Source organism: Brachionichthys hirsutus, chromosome 6 (assembly GCF_040956055.1).
Source record: "Brachionichthys hirsutus isolate HB-005 chromosome 6, CSIRO-AGI_Bhir_v1, whole genome shotgun sequence".
Taxonomy (NCBI): domain Eukaryota; kingdom Metazoa; phylum Chordata; class Actinopteri; order Lophiiformes; family Brachionichthyidae; genus Brachionichthys; species Brachionichthys hirsutus.
The window spans coordinates 267105-289414 of NC_090902.1; the positions used below are offsets into that span (position 1 = coordinate 267105).

Below are 22310 nucleotides of genomic sequence, written 5' to 3' on the forward strand. Positions count from 1 at the left end.
GCCGTGACCTTTAACCTTGTTGCTCAGCACAGAGAAGAAGCAGCAGCAGCTGGTAAAGAGGAGTTGCTGCTTCCAAGCTAATGTGACAGCAACGCAACCAAATAAGGGCATTAGCATACTGTATAGCGCCACACGGTGGACTGAAGTCGTATGAACAAGCCCCTTTAAAAGGGGGCGTGTCTGTGTTTGATGTTCTCATGTTCCTCTCAGGCTCCAGTTCAAGCAGAACCTCCGTCGGATCGTTTCTCAGCTCTACGTCCGGGACAACTGCCACCCCCTGAAAGCCAGTCTGCTGGTCTGGGTCCAGCTGCCCCTCTGGATCAGCCTGTCCCTGGCCCTCCAGAACCTGAGTCTGGACCAGTCCGGTAAGCTCACACTGACCCAGGATCAGACCGGCCCAGGATCAGACCGGCCCAGGATCAGACCGGCCCAGGATCAGACCGGCCCAGGATCAGACCGACCCTGGATCAGACCGGCCCAGGATCAGACCGGCCCAGGATCAGACCGGCCCTGGATCAGACCGACCCTGGATCAGACTGACCCTGGATCAGACTGACCCAGGATCAGACTGACCCTGGATCAGACTGACTCAGGATCGGACTGACCCTGGATCAGACTGACCCAGGATCGGACCGGCCCAGGATCAGACCGGCCCTGGATCAGACTGACCCTGGATCAGACTGACCCTGGATCAGACTGACCCAGGATCAGACTGACCCTGGATCAGACTGACTCAGGATCGGACTGACCCTGGATCAGACTGACCCAGGATCGGACCGGCCCAGGATCAGACCGGCCCTGGATCAGACCGGCCCTGGATCAGACCGACCCTGGATCAGACTGACCCTGGATCAGACTGACCCTGGATCAGACTGGCCCTGGATCAGACTGGCCCTGGATCAGACTGACCCTGGATCAGACTGACCCTGGATCAGACCGGCCCTGGATCAGACTGACCCTGGATCAGACTGACCCTGGATCAGACTGACCCTGGATCAGACTGACCCTGGATCAGACTGACCCTGGATCAGACCGGCCCTGGATCCGACTGACCCTGGATCAGACTGACCCTGGATCAGACTGACCCAGGATCAGACCGGCCCTGGATCAGACTGACCCTGGATCAGACCGGCCCTGGATCAGACTGACCCTGGATCAGACTGACCCTGGATCAGACCGGCCCTGGATCAGACCGGCCCTGGATCAGACCGGCCCTGGATCAGACCGGCCCTGGATCAGACTGACCCTGGATCAGACCGGCCCTGGATCAGACTGACCCTGGATCAGACTGACCCTGGATCAGACCGGCCCTGGATCAGACTGACCCTGGATCAGACCGGCCCTGGATCAGACTGACCCTGGATCAGACTGACCCTGGATCAGACTGACCCTGGATCAGACTGACCCTGGATCAGACCGGCCCTGGATCAGACCGGCCCTGGATCAGACCGGCCCTGGATCAGACTGACCCTGGATCAGACTGACCCTGGATCAGACTGACCCTGGATCAGACTGACCCAGGATCAGACCGGCCCTGGATCAGACTGACCCTGGATCAGACTGACCCTGGATCAGACTGACCCTGGATCAGACTGACCCTGGATCAGACCGGCCCTGGATCAGACCGGCCCTGGATCAGACCGGCCCTGGATCAGACCGACCCTGGATCAGACTGACCCTGGATCAGACCGGCCCTGGATCAGACTGACCCTGGATCAGACTGACCCTGGATCAGACTGACCCAGGATCAGACCGGCCCTGGATCAGACTGACCCTGGATCAGACTGACCCTGGATCAGACTGACCCTGGATCAGACCGGCCCTGGATCAGACTGACCCTGGATCAGACTGACCCTGGATCAGACTGACCCTGGATCAGTGATTCACTGAACTGTGTCTCCTGCAGCACTGCAAACTGATCTAACAGCAGGGGGCGCTCTTTGGTTCCCTGACCTCACCTTACCTGACTCCACCTGGATCCTGCCCGCCTGCCTCGGACTGACCAACCTGCTCATCATAGAGGTCAGTCCGATGACATCATCACGCCTGCGTGATGATGTCATCGGACTGACGACGGCTGTTCTTCTTCAGGTGTTTTCTCTCCAGAGCGTCACGCCGTCTCGTCTCCAGCGGGTCGGGACCAACGTCCTCCGAGGCCTGTCGGTTCTGATGATCCCCATCGGAGCGACGGTTCCGTCCGTGAGTCGGTCCGCCTGATTGATCACCTGACACAACGAGGGCTGGCCTCATTGGCTTCTCGCATAATCTTTACATTTTCATCGTTCTGGTTGGCTGAGTGACTTTGAGCCACGCCCACCAAGATACAACCATTGGTTCCTCAGGTAGAACCGAGACCGAACACAGCTACCCTGAGGAACCGGCTACTAGGTGGTTCTGTTAGGAGGGAACCGGGCTCATGTTGTACTAGCATTAATCCGTCCACTGGGGGGCAGTCAAGAGTCAGCAGCAGACACAGTCATGAACACAAAGGACGCTGAACCCGTTACCTGGTAATGGAGCAGGTTCAGAACTCACCTGGATGCGGACCAGGTGTGAACGGGTTCAGGTGAGTCCAGGTGAGTCCAGGTCTGGGTGCAGCAGGAACTCGGAGGCGTGTTCAGATCTGTTGACTCCACGTCTCACATTCCTGCAGCCCCGCCCGTTCAGATCAAACACATGCAGACGTGTTTAGTCTGTCCCCCATCGGGAGGACGTGCCTCTGCTGGATGAGGACACCCGGCTGTCCTCGTCCACGGAGGACGTGCCTCTGCTGATCGGATCGTCCTCCGTGGATGAGGACAGCCGGCTGTCCTCCGTGGATGAGGACAGCCGGGTGTCCTCCGGTCGCGTCTGAACTTTCATCATGATGTTAACTTTATTTCATCAGAACCTCAGGTCTCCATCAACGTCCTCTAACTCCAGCTTGTCCCCCCAGTCCATGGTGCTGTACTGGTCCATGTCCTCTAACTCCAGCTTGTCCCCCCAGTCCATGGTGCTGTACTGGTCCATGTCCTCTAACTCCAGCTTGTCCCCCCAGTCCATGGTGCTGTACTGGTCCATGTCCTCTAACTCCAGCTTGTCCCCCCAGTCCATGGTGCTGTACTGGTCCATGTCCTCTAACTCCAGCTTGTCCCCCCAGTCCATGGTGCTGTACTGGTCCATGTCCTCTAACTCCAGCTTGTCCCCCCAGTCCATGGTGCTGTACTGGTTGACGTCCAGTCTGGTGGGACTGACCCACAACCTCGTCCTCCGTTCTGCTTCCGTCCACAAAGTCCTCCGACTCCCGACGCGGTGCTCAGACACGCCCTACAAAGACCTGCTGTCCACCTTCAGAGCCAAGTACTGCAAGTAAATACTCAGAGTACTGCAGGAGAAGACTCAGAGTACTCTGAGTACTTCTGGTACCTTTCACTGACGGCTTTCTATCGGCCTCTGACGATCGATCGCCGTCTCATTGATCGACTTCTCTCTCGGTGGCAGGAAGTGATTTGAGGACCTGCCGCCCCGGGTTCGGACTGTCAGGCGCCGCCGGGGAGGAATCCGCTGATCACTGATCAATCCGACGTGCTGGAAGCCCGGGTCCGTCTGCGTCCCGGACGACCCAGACGGACCCGGGCTTGGTTCAGAACAAAGACGGGAAGAAGGAGGCGACCTCTGACTCTGAAGCATTTCCTGTTTACCAGTTTCAGCCGGCATTCCTGAGATTTTGTAAAAACTTTTATTTCCTGACAGTAACAGTCGATCAGAACTCCCTGATCAATACAGAAGATGATCGATCAGATATTGATCTTTATTGATCGTTGTCTCAATGGCTGACGGTCAAACTGTGTCTGACGATGAATCGATGCAGAAGATCGATAATCAGCTGATTGATCAGCAGCAATAAAAGGTTTTAAATAATGATCATTTCCGGGTTTGTTATTATTAATAAATTATTATTATTTATGACCTTAAATTCAGTTTTTAAGTTTTTCACGGTTTCTATTTCTCTCGGTTTCGGCGTGAGAGGAAATGAGATGAAAGCGATCAATCTATTGATCGGTGGATCAATAACAGCAGGATTTCTGATGGGTCGCAGGGAAAGTTCAAATCACAAACCGTCAGATAAAAATTGATTGATAAACTATTGATTCCATGTTAATCCATCCTAAATAGATCAACATGAGGGGCTGTTCTGAACCGAGACCCCTCCCCCGAGCTGGTCCTGGATCAGTCCTCGGTCCGCGTGAGGCGGAGCAGAAGTCTTAAAAGCTCCCAGTGCCGGATCACAAGTCAGAGTGTCCGGACCGCGACCCAGTTCAGACCCGCAGAGTCCACATCGGACCCGCAGAGTCCACATCAGACGGGCAGAGTCCACATCGGACCCGCAGAGTCCACATCAGACAGGCAGAGTCCACATCGGACCCGCAGAGTCCACGTCAGACAGGCAGAGTCCACATCGGACCAGCAGAGTCCACATCGGACCAGCAGAGTCCACATCGGACCAGCATGCAGTCTTCCCCAGCCTTCCTGGTCGTGTGGCTGGTCCTGGCCGCCTCGGCCGCCTCGGCCCGCGCCTCGGCGCTCTGTGGGCCGTGTGACCCGGCTTCCTGCGCGCCCCTCCCGGGGGGCGGCTGCGCCGCCGGCTCCCTGCCGGACGCCTGCGGCTGCTGCTCGGTGTGCGCCGCCGCGCAGGGCGAGCTGTGTGGCGGACGCCGCGCGGCAGCGCGCCGCTGCGGCTCCGGGCTGGAGTGCGTCAAAAGCAACGAGGACAAGAAGAACAAGATGGGCGTGTGCGTCTGTAAGAGCAACTACGACGTCTGCGGGACCGACGGCGTGACGTACGAGAACGGCTGCTCCCTGAAGGGCGCGAGCCTGGCAGCCAAGCAGGAGGGCAAAGAGCCCATCAGCGTCCGGAGCAAGGGCCGCTGCGCCGCAGGTGAGTCCGGCGTGTTCACGAGAACCATCACAGTCACGCGCATGCCGGACACGTGACCTGCCCCAGGGGGGGGGGGGGGGCTGAGGGTGTCTGAGCGGGTCAGCGCCCCCTCTGGCAGGAACAGACGGATGATGGTGATGATGATTCACCTTCATCCCTCTGTAAATGCTCAGAGCGATCCGGATTCCACACCGGTTTCAGCCCGTTTCATCCCGTTTCACCCCGTTTCAGTCTGTTTCATCCCGTTTCACCCCGTTTCAGTCTGTTTCATCCCGTTTCAGTCTGTTTCATCCCGTTTCACCCCGTTTCAGTCTGTTTCATCCCGTTTCAGTCTGTTTCATCCCGTTTCAGTCTGTTTCATCCCGTTTCATCCCGTTTCAGTCTGTTTCATCCCGTTTCAGTCTGTTTCATCCCGTTTCATCCCGTTTCAGTCTGTTTCATCCCGTTTCATCCCGTTTCAGTCTGTTTCATCCCGTTTCAGTCTGTTTCATCCCGTTTCACCCCGTTTCATCCCGTTTCAGTCTGTTTCATCCCGTTTCATCCCGTTTCATCCCGTTTCAGTCTGTTTCATCCCGTTTCATCCCGTTTCATCCCGTTTCAGTCTGTTTCATCCTGTTTCATCCCGTTTCAGTCTGTTTCATCCCGTTTCATCCCGTTTCAGTCTGTTTCATCCCGTTTCATCCCGTTTCAGTCTGTTTCATCCCGTTTCAGTCTGTTTCATCCCGTTTCACCCCGTTTCATCCCGTTTCATCCCGTTTCACCCCGTTTCATCCCGTTTCAGTCTGTTTCATCCCGTTTCATCCCGTTTCATCCCGTTTCAGTCTGTTTCATCCTGTTTCATCCCGTTTCAGTCTGTTTCATCCCGTTTCATCCCGTTTCATCCCGTTTCATCCCGTTTCATCCCGTTTCAGTCTGTTTCATCCCGTTTCAGTCTGTTTCATCCCGTTTCACCCCGTTTCAGTCTGTTTCATCCCGTTTCAGTCTGTTTCATCCCGTTTCACCCCGTTTCATCCCGTTTCATCCCGTTTCAGTCTGTTTCATCCCGTTTCATCCCGTTTCATCCCGTTTCAGTCTGTTTCATCCTGTTTCATCCCGTTTCAGTCTGTTTCATCCCGTTTCATCCCGTTTCAGTCTGTTTCATCCCGTTTCAGTCTGTTTCATCCCGTTTCATCCCGTTTCAGTCTGTTTCATCCCGTTTCACCCCGTTTCATCCCGTTTCACCCCGTTTCAGTCTGTTTCATCCCGTTTCATCCCGTTTCATCCCGTTTCAGTCTGTTTCATCCCGTTTCATCCCGTTTCAGTCTGTTTCATCCCGTTTCAGTCTGTTTCATCCCGTTTCATCCCGTTTCAGTCTGTTTCAGTCTGTTTCATCCCGTTTCATCCCGTTTCAGTCTGTTTCATCCCGTTTCATCCCGTTTCAGTCTGTTTCATCCTGTTTCATCCCGTTTCAGTCTGTTTCATCCCGTTTCAGTCTGTTTCATCCCGTTTCACCCCGTTTCATCCCGTTTCATCCCGTTTCATCCCGTTTCAGTCTGTTTCATCCTGTTTCATCCCGTTTCAGTCTGTTTCATCCCGTTTCATCCCGTTTCAGTCTGTTTCATCCCGTTTCATCCCGTTTCAGTCTGTTTCATCCCGTTTCAGTCTGTTTCATCCCGTTTCAGTCTGTTTCATCCCGTTTCAGTCTGTTTCATTCCGTTTCAGTCTGTTTCATCCCGTTTCAGTCTGTTTCATCCCGTTTCAGTCTGTTTCATCCCGTTTCATCCCGTTTCACCCCGTTTCATCCCGTTTCAGTCTGTTTCATCCCGTTTCATCCTGTTTCATCCCGTTTCAGTCTGTTTCATTCCGTTTCAGTCTGTTTCATCCCGTTTCATCCCGTTTCATCCCGTTTCATCCCGTTTCAGTCTGTTTCATCCCGTTTTATCCCGTTTCATCCCGTTTCATCCCGTTTCATCCCGTTTCAGTCTGTTTCATCCCGTTTCAGTCTGTTTCATCCCGTTTCATCCCGTTTCACCCCGTTTCATCCCGTTTCAGTCTGTTTCATCCCGTTTCATCTTGTTTCATCCCGTTTCAGTCTGTTTCATTCCGTTTCATCCCGTTTCATCCCGTTTCATCCCGTTTCATCCCGTTTCATCCCGTTTCAGTCTGTTTCATCCCGTTTTATCCCGTTTCATCCCGTTTCATCCCGTTTCATCCCGTTTCAGTCTGTTTCATCCCGTTTCATCCCGTTTTATCCCGTTTCATCCCGTTTCAGTCTGTTTCATCCCGTTTCATCCCGTTTCACCCCGTTTCAGTCTGTTTCATCCCGTTTCATCCCGTTTTATCCCGTTTCATCCCGTTTCATCCCGTTTCAGTCTGTTTCATCCCGTTTCATCCCGTTTCATCCCGTTTCATCCCGTTTCATCCCGTTTCATCCCGTTTCATCCCGTTTCATCCCGTTTCATCCCGTTTCATCCCGTTTCATCCCGTTTCATCCCGTTTCATCCCGTTTCAGTCTGTTTCATCCCGTTTCATCCCGTTTCATCCCGTTTCATCCCGTTTCATCCCGTTTCATCCCGTTTCAGTCTGTTTCATCCCGTTTCATCCCGCACACAAACCTTTTTCTCTTTCCTGCTCCAGCGCCGGTCATCGTCACGCCTCCGGGCGAGGTCTACAACGTGAGCGGCGCTCAGGTGTACCTGAGCTGCGAGGCAGTGGGCGTGCCCACGCCTATCCTCACCTGGAAGAAGGTGAGTCTGTCATCGCCCATCAGATGAATGAGGTCACGTGACCCTGACACTCAGGAGAGGAAATGAAAGATAAACATGAACAAGAGATTTCTCTGCTCTTCATTTCCTGTTTGTTAAAAGAATGAGAGACAGGAAATGACCGGTAAGTAGAAACAGACTAGTTTAAAACACCTGAAGAAGAGGAGACTAGTTTAAAACACCTGAAGAAGAGGAGACTAGTTTAGAACACCGGAAGAAGAAGAGACTAGTTTAAAACACCTGAAGAAGAAGAGACTAGTTTAAAACACCTGAAGAAGAGGAGACTAGTTTAAAACACCTGAAGAAGAGGAGACTAGTTTAAAACACCTGAAGAAGAAGAGACTAGTTTAAAACACCTGAAGAAGAGGAGACTAGTTTAAAACACCTGAAGAAGAGGAGACTAGTTTAAAACACCTGAAGAAGAAGAGACTAGTTTAAAACACCTGAAGAAGAGGAGACTAGTTTAAAACACCCGTGGGCCGGTCCTTTGTGGGCTAGCAGGCTTGGACTAGCTCGGCGCTGGTCCTGATCCGGGAGCGTTCCTGTGCAGGTATGCGCCGTCGAGTCCAGGCGTGTGCCGTGTCTGTTCTCAGATCAGTGTCAGACGGAAACAAAGATTGTGTTCTGAAACACGCTGCGGCTCGTTCAACACAAACCAGATCATCATGATGATGATGATGATGATGATGATGATGATGATGGACGTGCCTTCCTTCAGGTCGTCAGTGGGAGGAAGAGGATGGAACTGCTTCCAGGAGACAGAGACAACCTGGCGATTCAGACGAGAGGCGGACCTGAGAAACACGAGGTCACCGGCTGGGTGCTGGTCAGTAGTAAAAGTACAGTAGTAAAAGTACTCATTGGTGTACACGTCATACTCTATAATGTATGTGATGAGCCATTATTGTACACGTGTGTTTATCTTCGTTCATCGCAATGAGCTCCGTGTAGCTAGCTCCACCTTGACAGGAAGTGATGTCATCGTTGGTGTTTGTGTTTCAGATTTCCCCTCTGACCAAAGAAGAGGAAGGATCGTACGAGTGTCACGCCACCAACGCTAAAGGAGAGGCTTCAGCCGTCGGAGCGATCCACCTGGTCGAGTCCCTCGATGACATCATCAAGAAAGGTAAAGACATCAAAGCCAACATGGCTAACAAAGGCAATACAGCTAAAAGGGCTAATGAAGCAACAAACTGCCGCTGCACAGCTTCTTCTAGCATGGCAGACATGTTTCCATGACAACAGGTAAACAAATCTCAGACAGCAGGAAACCTTCAGGTCAGGCTCCGCCCCCGTCCTTTAGAAAGGGACTGAATGCTAGCTTTAGAGTTAGCATTGCTAAAAGGCTGAGATTCACAGCGGTAATTATTTAAATGAGCTGGTAACCCCGCCTCTGAGTGATGATGTCATTTGTTTTCAGTGTCAAAGGAAGCTGAACTGTGATCAGCTGACGGGTGGAGATGGAACAGCTGGAGAGAAGATCAATAGATTTACTTTTCCTTCACATTTAACATTTAAATCTTCAACTGTTCTCGATCATGATTTTACATTCCTATTTTTTAAAAGATGTAACCATAGCAACAGCACTGACCGAGTTCACTAACCAAGTGCTTGCTCTTTTCTTCATGTCTTCATTAATGGATTTTTTCTTATGCTAATAAAAGAGTATAATTAAGCAGAAGTATTGACATCTTTAATAAAACATTTGCAATAGATGATGAAGAAAACTTTATTGAATATTAAAAGACCAAGATCCCTGCATTAAAGAACCCTGCATTAAAGAACCCTGCATTAAAACAAGATCCCTGCATTAAAGAACCCTGCATTAAAGAACCCTGCATTAAAGAACCCTGCATTAAAGAACCCTGCATTAAAGAACCCTGCATTAAAGAACCCTGCATTAAAGAACCCTGCATTAAAGATCCCTGCATTAAAGAACCCTGCATTAAGACAAGAACCCTGGATTCTAGAATCCTGTATTAAAACACAAAAATCTAGAATTTATTAAAGAAAAAAACATGAACATGAAGGACAGCAGCAATTATTGATACCACGACTTTAACCGATGTGTAATGGTGAGAAGATACTGGTGTAATAACCCTTTAATAGTTATTACACGTGAATAACAGAAGCTTTAGTGTTCATTTAATTGCCCCCGCTCCGTGGCAGGACAACGGTTTGAGCCTGCTGCTGCCAGCAGAGGATCCATTATTGATCAGATTATTAGTGCATTCTAGTCACTACAGGTCAATTAAAATGGTTTTTTTGCATTTTTATTTTAATCATTACATTTGAAGAAAACAGTATCTTATGTAACTGCATCAAATAGGATGTTCAAGGAAACCATGTCCAAACCACAGCCTGGAGAAGACAAAGCTGAACCTGGGGGGGCCGGAGGCTGGAGACAGAGCATCAAGAACCCCCCCCCCCGTCCAGTCCAGTCCAGTCCAGGAAATGGACTTCCAGAGTTGCATTCCAAGCTTTATGGCGACGCTGCTTTCCTTTGCCTGCAGGATTTGGCATCCGCCCGCAGAAACTCCTGGATGAAGGACCCCGCGGGGGGGGGGGGGGGGGGGCTTTCCTGTGTTAGCTTTGCTTTTTGGCTGACTTTATGAAATCAATATTAAATATTCTGAGATACCACATCTAATCCAAACAAATACCAAACATTCTTGAAATATTTTAGTTTGTGTGTAATACATTTAAAATATATGAAAGTTGACCTTTTTGGTATCATTATTAGTGGTAATTATTCTGGATATTCACTAATGCTGGTTTTATGCCTCAATATGGATACAGTCATCAATGTCGAGTAACGATGACGTCACAGAATTATCAAACGAGTATTAAATCCAGTAGAGGGCAGCAACACGTCACCGCAGCACGGAGTAGGAAGAAGAAGAGTCCTATAACTTCCGGGTTGGGCTCGTCGTCATCACGTCGTTCACATTTTTCTGTGTTTTGGATTTTAAATATTTTCTGGGCATAAACCATGTACGACCAGGACGAAGGTGAGCTTCCCGGACAGGAAACATGACGTCAGGAAAACGTCACGAACACACGGACTGCGTATTTGTTATTAGCACGTTAGCATCTGAAAGCAGTAGCTCCGTCGCATGTAAGCTGCTAAGCTAACGTTAGCTGCCGATGTGCAGACAATCAGTGACTGAACGAACAAACGCGCTAGCATCCGTTTAAGCATCGGGAAATGTCCGAGGACACGGAAAGCTAGCTTTAGCTTTAGCTCCATCCGATTGCACGAATCTTCACTCAGCGGCATGCTAACAGAAGCTAACGCAGTTGGCGCGGTGCTTTGTCCAGCTAGTAGCCTGCGGCTAATCCGATGTTGACTGTAACTATTACCCGAACAGTTCAGGTACTATCAGTACACGGAATATAAAAACGCGATTACACTGTGTTTGTAACGGGAGAACTACGGAAGAGCCCGGATTGTACCGACAGTAAATGTTCCTGCTGCAGACAGGATTTACTAGAACCAGAACCAGAACCAGAAGTGGTTTATTGCCAGTGAGGGTTCACAGACAGGGAATGTTTCTCGTGCTACATGTAACTGCAATGACTAAATACAAAAAACGCGCAAAAACAGCAGATCAGGAGTGGATACACAGATGTGTATTAGCAGCAGTATAATCACGCAGTAGCTGGGACCAAATAAAATGAACATGAATACAGTTGATTCCTGGCTGTTAATATTGATCAGTGATCGTATCTCTAATGGTTGTGTGTTTGGCAGATAACCAGTATGATGAAGATGAGGATGAAATAACTCCAGACCTGTGGCAGGAGGCCTGCTGGATCGTCATCAGGTGAGCTCACCTGTCAGTGGTGATGGCAGGAGAAGAGAAGAGGAACGATCATCTTGTTTTTAGTAATGGGTTAAAAATCAAAGAATAAAAAGCAGATGTGAAACTTCTGGTGTTTGATGGAACTTCTCACACAATTAATGTTCACTAAATTAAACACGGGTTTATTTTGAACATTTAGAAAACTAGCATTTAGTCGATGAAACGAAAGCTGCAAGTCTTTTAGAACCCTACATTTATGTAAACTGTGTTAACCTGCTGTTATTTGGTAAATAGAGGCTACAGCTTCACAAAAACCAACACAGCACCATATATTGTTTCCCAAATGTCCTGTTCCAGCTCTTATTTTGGCGGTCCGTGTCCTGTTCCATCTCTTATTTTGGCGGTCCGTGTCCTGTTCCAGCTCTTATTTTGGCGGTCCGTGTCCTGTTCCATCTCTTATTTTGGCGGTCCGTGTCCTGTTCCATCTCTTATTTTGGCGGTCCGTGTCCTGTTCCAGCTCTTATTTTGGCGGTCCGTGTCCTGTTCCATCTCTTATTTTGGTGGTCCGTGTCCTGTTCCAGCTCTTATTTTGGCGGTCCGTGTCCTGTTCCATCTCTTATTTTGGCGGTCCGTGTCCTGTTCCAGCTCTTATTTTGGCGGTCCGTGTCCTGTTCCATCTCTTATTTTGGCGGTCCGTGTCCTGTTCCAGCTCTTATTTTGGCGGTCCGTGTCCTGTTCCATCTCTTATTTTGGCGGTCCGTGTCCTGTTCCAGCTCTTATTTTGGCGGTCCGTGTCCTGTTCCATCTCTTATTTTGGCGGTCCGTGTCCTGTTCCAGCTCTTATTTTGACGAGAAGGGTCTGGTGCGCCAGCAGCTGGACTCCTTTGATGAGTTCATCCAGATGTCCGTCCAGCGCATCGTGGAGGATGCCCCGCCCATCGACCTGCAGGCTGAGGCTCAGCACACGTCGGGAGAGGTGGAGGAGCCGGTGAGGAACCGGGCTGGGTCAGAACCAGGACCCGGGGGGGTCCGGGCTCCGGTATTTAGTCTGTGACATCGCTGAGACCTGTCCTTCTGGTTTCAGCCTCGTTACCTGCTGAAGTTCGACCAGATCTACCTGTCCAAGCCGACCCACTGGGAGAGGGACGGAGCGCCGTCCCCCATGATGCCCAACGAAGCCCGACTACGAAACCTCACGTAGGTCTCGCCTGTCCTCGCGTAGGTCTGGCCTGTCCTCGCGTAGGTCTCGCCTGTCCTCGCGTAGGTCTCGCCTGTCCTCTCGTAGGTCTCGCCTGTCCTCGCGTAGGTCTGGCCTGTCCTCGCGTAGGTCTCACCTGTCCTCGCGTAGGTCTCACCTGTCCTCACGTAGGTCTGGCCTGTCCTCGCGTAGGTCTGGCCTGTCCTCGCGTAGGTCCCGCCTGTCCTCGCGTAGGTCTCACCTGTCCTCGCGTAGGTCTCACCTGTCCTCGCGTAGGTCTGGCCTGTCCTCGCGTAGGTCTGGCCTGTCCTCGCGTAGGTCTGGCCTGTCCTCTTGTAGGTCTCGCCTGTCCTCTTGTAGGTCTGGCCTGTCCTCGCGTAGGTCTCGCCTGTCCTCGCGTAGGTCTCGCCTGTCCTCGCGTAGGTCTCGCCTGTCCTCGCGTAGGTCTGGCCTGTCCTCGCGTAGGTCTGGCCTGTCCTCGCGTAGGTCTCGCCTGTCCTCGCGTAGGTCTCGCCTGTCCTCGCGTAGGTCTCGCCTGTCCTCGCGTAGGTCTCGCCTGTCCTCGCGTAGGTCTCGCCTGTCCTCGCGTAGGTCTCGCCTGTCCTCGCGTAGGTCTGGCCTGTCCTCGCGTAGGTCTCGCCTGTCCTCGCGTAGGTCTCGCCTGTCCTCGCGTAGGTCTCGCCTGTCCTCGCGTAGGTCTGGCCTGTCCTCGCGTAGGTCTCGCCTGTCCTCGCGTAGGTCTCGCCTGTCCTCGCGTAGGTCTCGCCTGTCCTCGCGTAGGTCTGGCCTGTCCTCGCGTAGGTCTCGCCTGTCCTCGCGTAGGTCTGGCCTGTCCTCGCGTAGGTCTCGCCTGTCCTCGCGTAGGTCTGGCCTGTCCTCGCGTAGGTCTCGCCTGTCCTCGCGTAGGTCTCGCCTGTCCTCGCGTAGGTCTCGCCTGTCCTCGCGTAGGTCTCGCCTGTCCTCTCGTAGGTCTCGCCTGTCCTCACGTAGGTCTCGCCTGTCCTCGCGTAGATCTCGCCTGTCCTCGCGTAGGTCTCGCCTGTCCTCGCGTAGGTCTGGCCTGTCCTCGCGTAGGTCTGGCCTGTCCTCGCGTAGGTCTCGCCTGTCCTCGCGTAGGTCTCGCCTGTCCTCGCGTAGGTCTGGCCTGTCCTCGCGTAGGTCTCGCCTGTCCTCGCGTAGGTCTGGCCTGTCCTCGCGTAGGTCTCGCCTGTCCTCGCGTAGGTCTGGCCTGTCCTCACCCGTCCCCCTCACCTGTCCCTCAGGTATTCGGCCCCCCTGTACGTTGACATCACAAAGACCATCATCAAGGAGGGGGAGGAGCAGCTGCAGACGCAGCACCAGAAGACGTTCATCGGTAAGATTCCCATCATGCTTCGCTCCACCTACTGCCTGCTGAGCGGCCTGACGGACAGAGACCTGTGCGAGCTGAACGAGTGTCCCCTGGACCCCGGGGGGTACTTCATCATCAACGGCTCTGAGAAGGTGCGTCCTCGCCGGGAGACGCCGCGAGACGCCGCGGGAGGCTCTGTGCTAAGCTAAGCTAACCCCGGCGCGCCTCAGGTGCTGATCGCTCAGGAGAAAATGGCGACCAACACGGTGTACGTGTTCGCCAAGAAGGACTCCAAGTACGCCTACACCGGGGAGTGCCGGTCCTGCCTGGAGAACTCGTCCCGTCCCACCAGCACCATCTGGGTCAGCATGATGGCCAGAGGAGGACAGGTAAGACCTGGACGCGCCGCGGGAGCGCCATTCGTTTATTGATCGGCCACCGATCGGCCACCAGGGGGTGAAGAAGAGTGCGATCGGTCAGAGGATCGTGTCCACGCTGCCGTACATCAGACAGGAAGTGCCCATCATCATCGTGTTCCGGGCGCTGGGCTTCGTCTCGGACCGGGACATCCTGGAACACATCATCTACGACTTCGACGACCCCGAGATGATGGAGATGGTCGGTGTGATTATCGGTTATTGATCGGTGACGGGGGGGGGCGCGATCTGAGCCGCCATGTCCCCGTCTGCAGGTGAAGCCGTCTCTGGACGAAGCCTTCGTGATCCAGGAGCAGAACGTGGCGCTGAACTTCATCGGTTCCAGGGGGGCCAAGCCGGGCGTGACCAAAGAGCGCCGGATCAAATACGCCAAAGAAGTTCTGCAGAAGGAGATGCTGCCCCACGTCGGGGTCAGCGACTTCTGCGAGACCAAGAAGGCCTACTTCCTCGGGTGGGTCCCCCGAGACTCGCCCTACGGGGGGGGGCCCCCGAGACTCGCCCTACGGGGGGGTGGGTCCCCCGAGACTCGCCCTACGGGGGGGGCCCCCGAGACTCGCCCTACAGGGGGGGGGGGGCCCAAGACTCGCCCTACGGGGGGGTCCCCCGAGACTCGCCCTACGGGGGGGGGGTCCCCCGAGACTCGCCCTACAGGGGGGGGGGCGTGTCCCCCGAGACTCGCCCTACGGGGGGGGTCCCCCGAGACTCGCCCTACGGGGGGGGTCCCCCGAGACTCGCCCTACAGGGGGGGGGGCGTGTCCCCCGAGACTCACCTGCAGACCCGTGTGTGTTTCAGGTACATGGTCCACAGGTTACTGCTGGCGGCGCTCGGCAGACGTGAGCTGGACGACAGGGATCACTATGGCAACAAGAGGCTGGACCTCGCGGGGCCGTTGCTGGCCTTCCTGTTCCGGGGGTTGGGCTCCTTTCATCTCCTTTGATCTCAGAGGCGGCCCGTCTGTGACCCGTCCGTGACCCGTCTGTGTCTCAGCCTGTTTAAGAACCTGCTGAAGGAGATCCGGATCTACGCCCAGAAGTTCATCGACCGAGGGAAAGACTTCAACCTGGAGCTCGCCATCAAGACCCGGATCATCTCGGACGGCCTCAAGTACTCGCTGGCGACGGGGAACTGGGGGGACGTGAAGAAGGCCCACCAGGCCCGGGCGGGCGTGTCTCAGGTGAGGGGGGTCGTGTGACCGGGCCGGTCCTCGGGACCTGGGTCTCCTGCTCACCTGTCCCGCCCCCCTTGCAGGTGCTGAACCGACTCACCTTCGCCTCCACGCTGTCTCACCTGCGCCGGGTCAACTCGCCGATCGGCAGAGACGGCAAGCTGGCCAAGCCCCGGCAGCTGCACAACACGCTGTGGGGGATGGTGTGCCCCGCGGAGACGCCCGAGGTACCGGCGCCGGCGCCCGGGGGCGGAGCGGGGCGGCCGGCCGTGTCGTGACCTCCCTGTGACCTCTGTCTCAGGGGCACGCCGTGGGGCTGGTGAAGAACCTGGCCCTCATGGCCTACATCTCGGTGGGCTCCCAGCCGTCGCCCATCCTGGAGTTCCTGGAGGAGTGGAGCATGGAGAACCTGGAGGAGATCTCGCCGGCGGCCATCGCCGAGTCAGTGACCGTCTGCTGCCCCGAGCCGGCCGCGTGACCCCGCCTCCACGCCGCTGACTCCGCCTTTTCGTCCTTCAGTGCCACAAAGATCTTCGTGAACGGCTGCTGGGTGGGAATCCACAAAGATCCCGAGCAGCTGATGAACACGCTGAGGAAGCTGCGCAGGCAGATGGACATCATCGTGTCCGAGGTGGCGCAGGAGGCCGGCTCGCGTGACGGCTCGCGTGACGGCTCGCGTGACGGGCGCCGAGTCACGGTTCTGCTTCTGATCGTTCAGGTATCGATGATCAGAGACATCAGGGAGCGTGAGATCCGGATCTACACCGACGCCGGGCGGATCTGCCGCCCGCTGCTCATCGTGGAGAAGCAGAAGCTGCTGCTGAAGAGACGCCACATCGACCAGCTGAAGGAGAGGGAGTACAACAACTACAGGTGGGCAGGGGGCGGGGCGGGGCGGGGCGGGGCGGGGGCGGGGCCTGGCAGCGGGCCGTTTGGGGCGTCCGCACAAAGCTGACGTCCTCCCATGTCCAGCTGGCAGGACCTGGTGGCGAGCGGCGTGGTGGAGTACATCGACACGCTGGAGGAGGAGACCGTGATGCTCGCCATGACCCCCGATGACCTCCAGGAGAAGGGCGTGGCCTACTGCTCCACCTACACGCACTGTGAGATCCACCCGTCCATGATCCTGGGAGTCTGTGCGTCCATCATCCCCTTCCCCGACCACAACCAGGTCTGACCTCTGACCTTGAGCTGTCCAGTCCTCCTGACCACTAGAGGCAGCCTTTAAATGGTGCCTGTTTGGTTCTGGTCCAGTCTCCCAGGAACACGTACCAGTCCGCCATGGGGAAGCAGGCCATGGGCGTCTACATCACCAACTTCCACGTGCGCATGGACACGCTGGCGCACGTGCTGTACTACCCCCAGAAACCGCTGGTCACCACCCGCTCCATGGAGTACCTGCGCTTCAGAGAGCTGCCTGCAGGTGGCGTTCGCCTGCACGCTGCTTCGGGTGTCCGGCTAGCCGCTAGCCGCTAGCCGCTAGCCGCTGTCTTTTCTGCAGGCATTAACTCCATCGTGGCGATCGCCTCGTACACCGGATACAACCAGGAGGACTCGGTGATCATGAACCGCTCGGCCGTGGACCGGGGCTTCTTCAGGTCGGTGGAGGCCGGCGCATGGGCACCTGGCACCTGGGCGCCCTTTGACCTTTGCCCTGTGGCCTGCAGGTCGGTCTTCTATCGATCCTACAAGGAGCAGGAGTCCAAGAAAGGGTTCGACCAGGAGGAGATCTTTGAGAAGCCCGTGCGTGAGACCTGCCAGGGTGAGAACCCCCATCCAATCAGAGTTAGGGTCACCAGGTGAGCCCCGGGTTGAAGGCCAATGGGAACCCTGTTCAGGTATGAGACACGCCATCTACGACAAGCTGGACGACGACGGGCTCATTGCGCCCGGCGTCCGCGTCTCCGGCGAGGACGTGATCATCGGGAAGACGGTGACGCTGCCGGAGAACGACGACGAGCTGGACTGCACCAACCGGCGCTACACCAAGAGGGACTGCAGCACCTTCCTCAGGACCAGCGAGACCGGCATCGTGGACCAGGTGATGGTCACTCTGAACCAGGAGGGCTACAAGTTCTGTAAGATCAGGGTGAGAGCACGCCCAGCCACGCCCAGCCACGCCCGGGACACCTGCGGGACACCTGCGGGACACCTGCGGGACACCGGGCCCGGTATTCACGTCCTGTTTGATCCAGGTTCGCTCGGTCCGGATCCCTCAGATCGGAGACAAGTTCGCCAGCCGACATGGACAGAAAGGAACCTGCGGGATCCAGTACAGACAGGAGGTCGGTGGAGACACGCCCCCCGGTTCCGATCCAGCACCTGCAGCTAATGCTAACATGTCAAGCTAGCATGTCTGCAGCCAGCACCTGCAGGCTGGGAACTTTGTGACATCATAGATATTAACTTTGTGACATCATCCCAACTAGCAGTACATGAACTGGGTAGTACTTTGTAGGGTTCTACCAAACCCTCTTCCGGTTCTTGTTCTACGTAGTGGGTGCGTATTCAATGAGGAGAATGTGGGTTTAGATTAAGACATTTATATAATTAACAGATCAGTACGATTATTTTTAAGGACATGCCGTTCACCTGTGAGGGGATCACGCCCGACATCATCATCAACCCTCACGCCATCCCGTCCAGGATGACGGTCGGCCATCTGATCGAGTGTCTGCAGGGAAAGGTCGGCCCGCCGCCCGGCGGAGAGCACGCCGAGCGTAACCCGACACCACGCCGTGACCACTTCCTATCTGTGCTTCAGGTTTCTGCCAACAAAGGCGAGATCGGCGACGCCACGCCGTTCAACGACGCCGTCAACGTGCAGAAAGTGTCCAACCTGCTGTCGGAGTACGGATACCACCTGAGAGGAAATGAGGTCACGAGCGTCCTGCGTAAACGCCGTCGTGATGTCGTGATGTCGTCGTGAAGCCAAACGCCGCCTGACTCCTCCCCCAGGTTCTGTACAACGGCTTCACCGGCAGGAAGCTGACGTCCCAGATCTTCATCGGCCCGACGTACTACCAGCGCCTGAAGCACATGGTGGACGACAAGATCCACTCCCGGGCCCGGGGCCCCGTCCAGATCCTCAACAGACAGCCCATGGAGGGCCGGTCCCGGTGAGCGCGCCGCCCCCCGTCCCCCGTCCCCCGTCCCCCCGTCCCCGTCTGCCTCACGCACCCGTCTCTCTCTCAGCGACGGCGGCCTGCGGTTCGGCGAGATGGAGCGTGATTGCCAGATCGCTCACGGCGCCGCCCAGTTCCTCCGGGAGCGTCTGTTCGAGGCGTCGGATCCGTATCAGGTTCACGTGTGCAACCTGTGTGGGCTGATGGCCATCGCCAACACGCGCACGCACACCTACGAGTGTCGGGGCTGCCGCAACAAGACGCAGGTGAGCATGGACCAACATGGCCGCCGGACCGGGTCAACGATCCGTCCGGTCCTGGACCAACATGGCCGCCGGACCGGGTCAACGATCCGTCCGGTCCTGGACCAACATGGCTGCCGGACGCGATCAATGTCCCGTCCTGGATCAATGACCCGTCCTGGATCAATGACCGGTTCTGGATCAATGACCGGTTCTGGATCAATGACCTGTCCTGGATCAATGACCGGTTCCGGATCAATGACCGGTTCTGGATCAATGACCGGTTCTGGATCAATGACCGGTTCTGGATCAATGACCTGTCCTGGATCAATGACCGGTTCTGGATCAATGACCGGTTCTGGATCAATGACCGGTTCTGGATCAATGTCCCCCTGTCCCAGATCTCTCTGGTCCGGATGCCGTACGCCTGCAAGCTCCTCTTCCAGGAACTGATGTCCATGAGCATCGCTCCTCGCATGATGACATCATAGACGGACTCGGCCAATCAAATGCAGGCTTCAACTGTGACATCATGAAGGAAGTGGCCGTTTGTACAGTTTCCTGTTTTTTAAAAGGCGATTAAATCAAAATGTTGAGATTATTGGTCGGCTGAGTTTCTTCCTTCTGATCAGGTAAACAATAACAGACGATGATGTCATCACCCTGATCAATATCCCATGTTCTGTTTGTTTGTACGCATCTCTGAATGAAAACTACTTTCTGTAAACGGATCAATCAGGAACCGTTTATTGATCAGCTGCCCGTCCTCTAAAAACACAAGCATATACTTCTGCTACGTAAATACATGTACACAAATGTACAATTATTTCTTATAAGGTGGAAAGGCCGTTTTGCTTACGTCGCAAGGCATTCTGGGTGTGACGCGTAACGGCTGCAGCGCCGAGCTCACTGCCATTGCTTAGTATGGCAGCTATCTGCTAGCAGCGATCTGTTAGCAGCGAGCAGCTAGCAGCTAACAGCTATCAGGTCCAGGACCGGACGGAGCTAGCAGCTAGCAGCTATCTGTTAGCAGCTAGCAGCGACCCGAGGACAGTCAGGAAGAAGCCGGAGATGAATGGAGAGAAATATTTGCGAACGATGCTGTTATTAAATCTCTTCTGCCGTTGCAGATCCGTTTTGCGGTTGCGAATCTTTTTGACACAAATTTCTCTCCATAGATGAAAATCGACAGGAGCTCTAGATTTGGTTGTTGCGTTCTCTGTGGCGTCTGCGTCGCCATGGCGACAGGGAGAGAGAGAGAGAGAGAGAGAGCTAATAAGGGCTGTTTCCCCCTGAAACGGACTGAAGCAACTTCTCTGACCCGATAAAGCTTTGGAAAACGAACATAAATGATTAAAGTTGATTGAAGAGGTATCGATTTTACTCATTTATACTCTCGATAAACTCAACAAACAATCACATTCAATTAATTTATTAAAGCAGCATTCATGACAAATATCGATAGATGACGATCAATATGTGATGCCCCCCCCCCCCACCTCTGGGGACGAGCTAATCAGACTGGAGGAGACTCATACCGGAAGTTATGTTTCTATTTCCGGGGGCGTGCTCATGAAGGGCGCACCTGGAGATGCGCCCAGGTGTTGCCAACTGGCACTGATCATGGGGGGGAGGGGGGGGTCGGGTTCTTGAGTAAGTTAAGACTTTAGCTTTGTTAATTCTTTAGTTATTGATGTTGTAAATAGTGTCCAGGATCATTTTGGGGGGGGTATGAGGCTGATCTCAGAACCCCCCCCCAATATGAACGTGTTTGTGTGTGTTCCTCAACAGGTTCTCCAGAGACTTCTCAAGAAGCAGCTTGTTGTCACGGCAACCTGTGAATTCCATGCACCTGGAGCCAGGTGAGAACCGAAGCTGATCGATCAGCATTGATTTATTGATCATTTCCTGAATATTATAAAGGAAGTAAAGTAACAGCAGCAACAACTGAAAGATGATCCAATTTCTCCTTTAAATAAAAGTCTAAATGCACATTTAAAGCGGCTTTAAAGCTCGGTAGCAGCAATACCTGCTCGGTCCACCGGGCGGCGCTGTGCGCCTGCAGATCGACTTCTGGTTCGAGCAACAGAAGAACAAAGTGCGTCTGTGAGCCTCCCCAGATGTTCCGTTAAGGAAATAACCCAGCAAGCTGTGTCCAGAACCCGGTTCCGGTTCCGGTTCCGGTAGACTTTGTTAGAGAACCTTATCGGCCAGTTCTGTAGAGACCTGACCCTGCAGCTAAGGGTCATTGAGAAGGTTCTGTAGATGGTTCTGCCCACATTGCAGAGAACCCCCGAAGGTTCTGGATGGTTCTTCCCACATTGCAGAGAACCCCCAGAGGTTCTGTAGATGGTTCTGCCCACATTGCAGAGAACCCCCAGAGGTTCTGTAGATGGTTCTGCCCACATTGCAGAGAACCCCCAGAGGTTCTGGGACTGCTGAACATCTGGACAGATTTCAGGTTCCACTTTGTTCTGTTTTTGTGTTTCGTGTTTTAATCCAACACCCAAATGATGAAATAACATTTAGTGTCTTCCTCTTCCTCTTCCTCTTCCTCGGGTTGACTGTTTTTCCCGCCTTTCCAGACGTCCCGCGTCCCGGGAGAACCGGCGGGTCTACCGGAGGATAAATATTTAATCCGAGCTGCTTAATGAGAGAAACGGGCCCAAAGATCAAGAGACGCGATCACAGGATGATTATTAGAGGCGCCGAAATAAACGCAAGGCGCGCGCGCACGCGCGTGTGTGTGAGAGCGCCATATGTCCGTGCGTAAAAGAACAAATTGGTGCCAACTCTGCGCGCCTCGCGCGTCAATCGGTCCGGTTCATCCCGCCGGTGTGAGGCCGGAGTGCGGATCCGGTGGACGGACCGGGGCTGAGGCTCGTGCCCTCGTGACGCGTGAAACGCGCGCGCGCTCACCTCCGTCAGTCACTTTGTTTCTCTCATTCATCCACTTCAAACGTCTTTGCTTTCCGCGCGCGGCCTCACGCACGCCACGCGGAAACCCTTATTTGGCGCCCATTTAAAAAAAACAATGACGCAATGCGCCACTCCGACCAATCACACGCCAGAGGTGCGACCAATCGCCTAATGAACGCTCCTTATTTGGCGTTGTCCCCGCCCCTCTCGAACCACGCTCGTCCCCCGGGAGGACACGAGCCCCGGACCCCGGGAGAAGGGGCTCTCCGCCGGGACAGAGGAGCCATAAAGAGCCGGGGCGGGAGGGGGGGGGGGGCTCCTCGCTGCCCCCCCGGGACCAGCCGCCTTCCCCGGTCCGTCCCGCCTCTTGTTTCCTAATCATTTCATTTTACTCCTTTTTGAAGCGGCTTGTTTTCCACATTCCG

General features: G+C 54.4%; 3 protein-coding genes across 3 annotated transcripts in view; all 3 read left to right on the plus strand.

The window, feature by feature from the left end:
• LOC137895135 (TBC1 domain family member 9B-like) overlaps positions 1-3886 on the plus strand; it is a 12984-nt gene extending 9098 nt beyond the window's left edge. Inside the window, exons 23-28 of the mRNA XM_068740620.1 lie at positions 33-52; positions 211-365; positions 1907-2022; positions 2092-2199; positions 3191-3401; positions 3481-3886. Of these exons, the coding sequence (XP_068596721.1) occupies positions 33-52; positions 211-365; positions 1907-2022; positions 2092-2199; positions 3191-3352 (561 nt within the window). The 3' untranslated portion in view covers positions 3353-3401; positions 3481-3886. The remainder of the gene's footprint in view (positions 1-32; positions 53-210; positions 366-1906; positions 2023-2091; positions 2200-3190; positions 3402-3480) is intronic.
• Positions 3887-4278: 392 nt separating this feature from the next.
• Positions 4279-9413, plus strand: igfbp7 (insulin-like growth factor binding protein 7). The gene is made up of 5 exons (XM_068740053.1): positions 4279-4918; positions 7535-7644; positions 8381-8488; positions 8665-8788; positions 9083-9413. The coding sequence occupies exons 1-5, from the start codon at positions 4489-4491 to the stop codon at positions 9103-9105; spliced, it is 795 nt and encodes a 264-aa protein (XP_068596154.1). The 5' UTR covers positions 4279-4488; the 3' UTR covers positions 9106-9413.
• A 1139-nt stretch (positions 9414-10552) lies between these two features.
• Positions 10553-19558, plus strand: polr2b (RNA polymerase II subunit B). The gene is made up of 25 exons (XM_068740073.1): positions 10553-10673; positions 11417-11489; positions 12306-12456; positions 12553-12665; positions 13929-14148; positions 14227-14385; positions 14450-14614; positions 14688-14884; positions 15227-15346; positions 15422-15608; positions 15683-15826; positions 15901-16040; positions 16119-16230; positions 16318-16472; positions 16572-16770; positions 16854-17022; positions 17101-17197; positions 17267-17361; positions 17438-17688; positions 17795-17884; positions 18178-18285; positions 18364-18477; positions 18558-18718; positions 18795-18990; positions 19368-19558. Exons 1-25 carry the CDS (start codon positions 10655-10657, stop codon positions 19455-19457), a joined length of 3525 nt encoding a protein of 1174 aa, XP_068596174.1. The 5' UTR covers positions 10553-10654; the 3' UTR covers positions 19458-19558.
• The last annotated feature ends 2752 nt before the right edge of the window (positions 19559-22310 follow it).

Excerpts from the sequence above, each read along its gene's own strand:
- igfbp7 (XM_068740053.1), top strand. The coding sequence starts at position 4,489 with ATGCAGTCTTCCCCAGCCTTCCTGGTCGTGTGGCTGGTCCTGGCCGCC. Across the intron at positions 4,919-7,534 it reads CAAGGGCCGCTGCGCCGCAG|CGCCGGTCATCGTCACGCCT; the intron begins GTGAGTCCGGCG and ends TTCCTGCTCCAG. Across the intron at positions 8,789-9,082 it reads CGATGACATCATCAAGAAAG|TGTCAAAGGAAGCTGAACTG; the intron begins GTAAAGACATCA and ends ATTTGTTTTCAG.
- polr2b (XM_068740073.1), top strand. Across the intron at positions 15,827-15,900 it reads GCCCCGCGGAGACGCCCGAG|GGGCACGCCGTGGGGCTGGT; the intron begins GTACCGGCGCCG and ends CCTCTGTCTCAG. Across the intron at positions 16,231-16,317 it reads TGGACATCATCGTGTCCGAG|GTATCGATGATCAGAGACAT; the intron begins GTGGCGCAGGAG and ends CTGATCGTTCAG.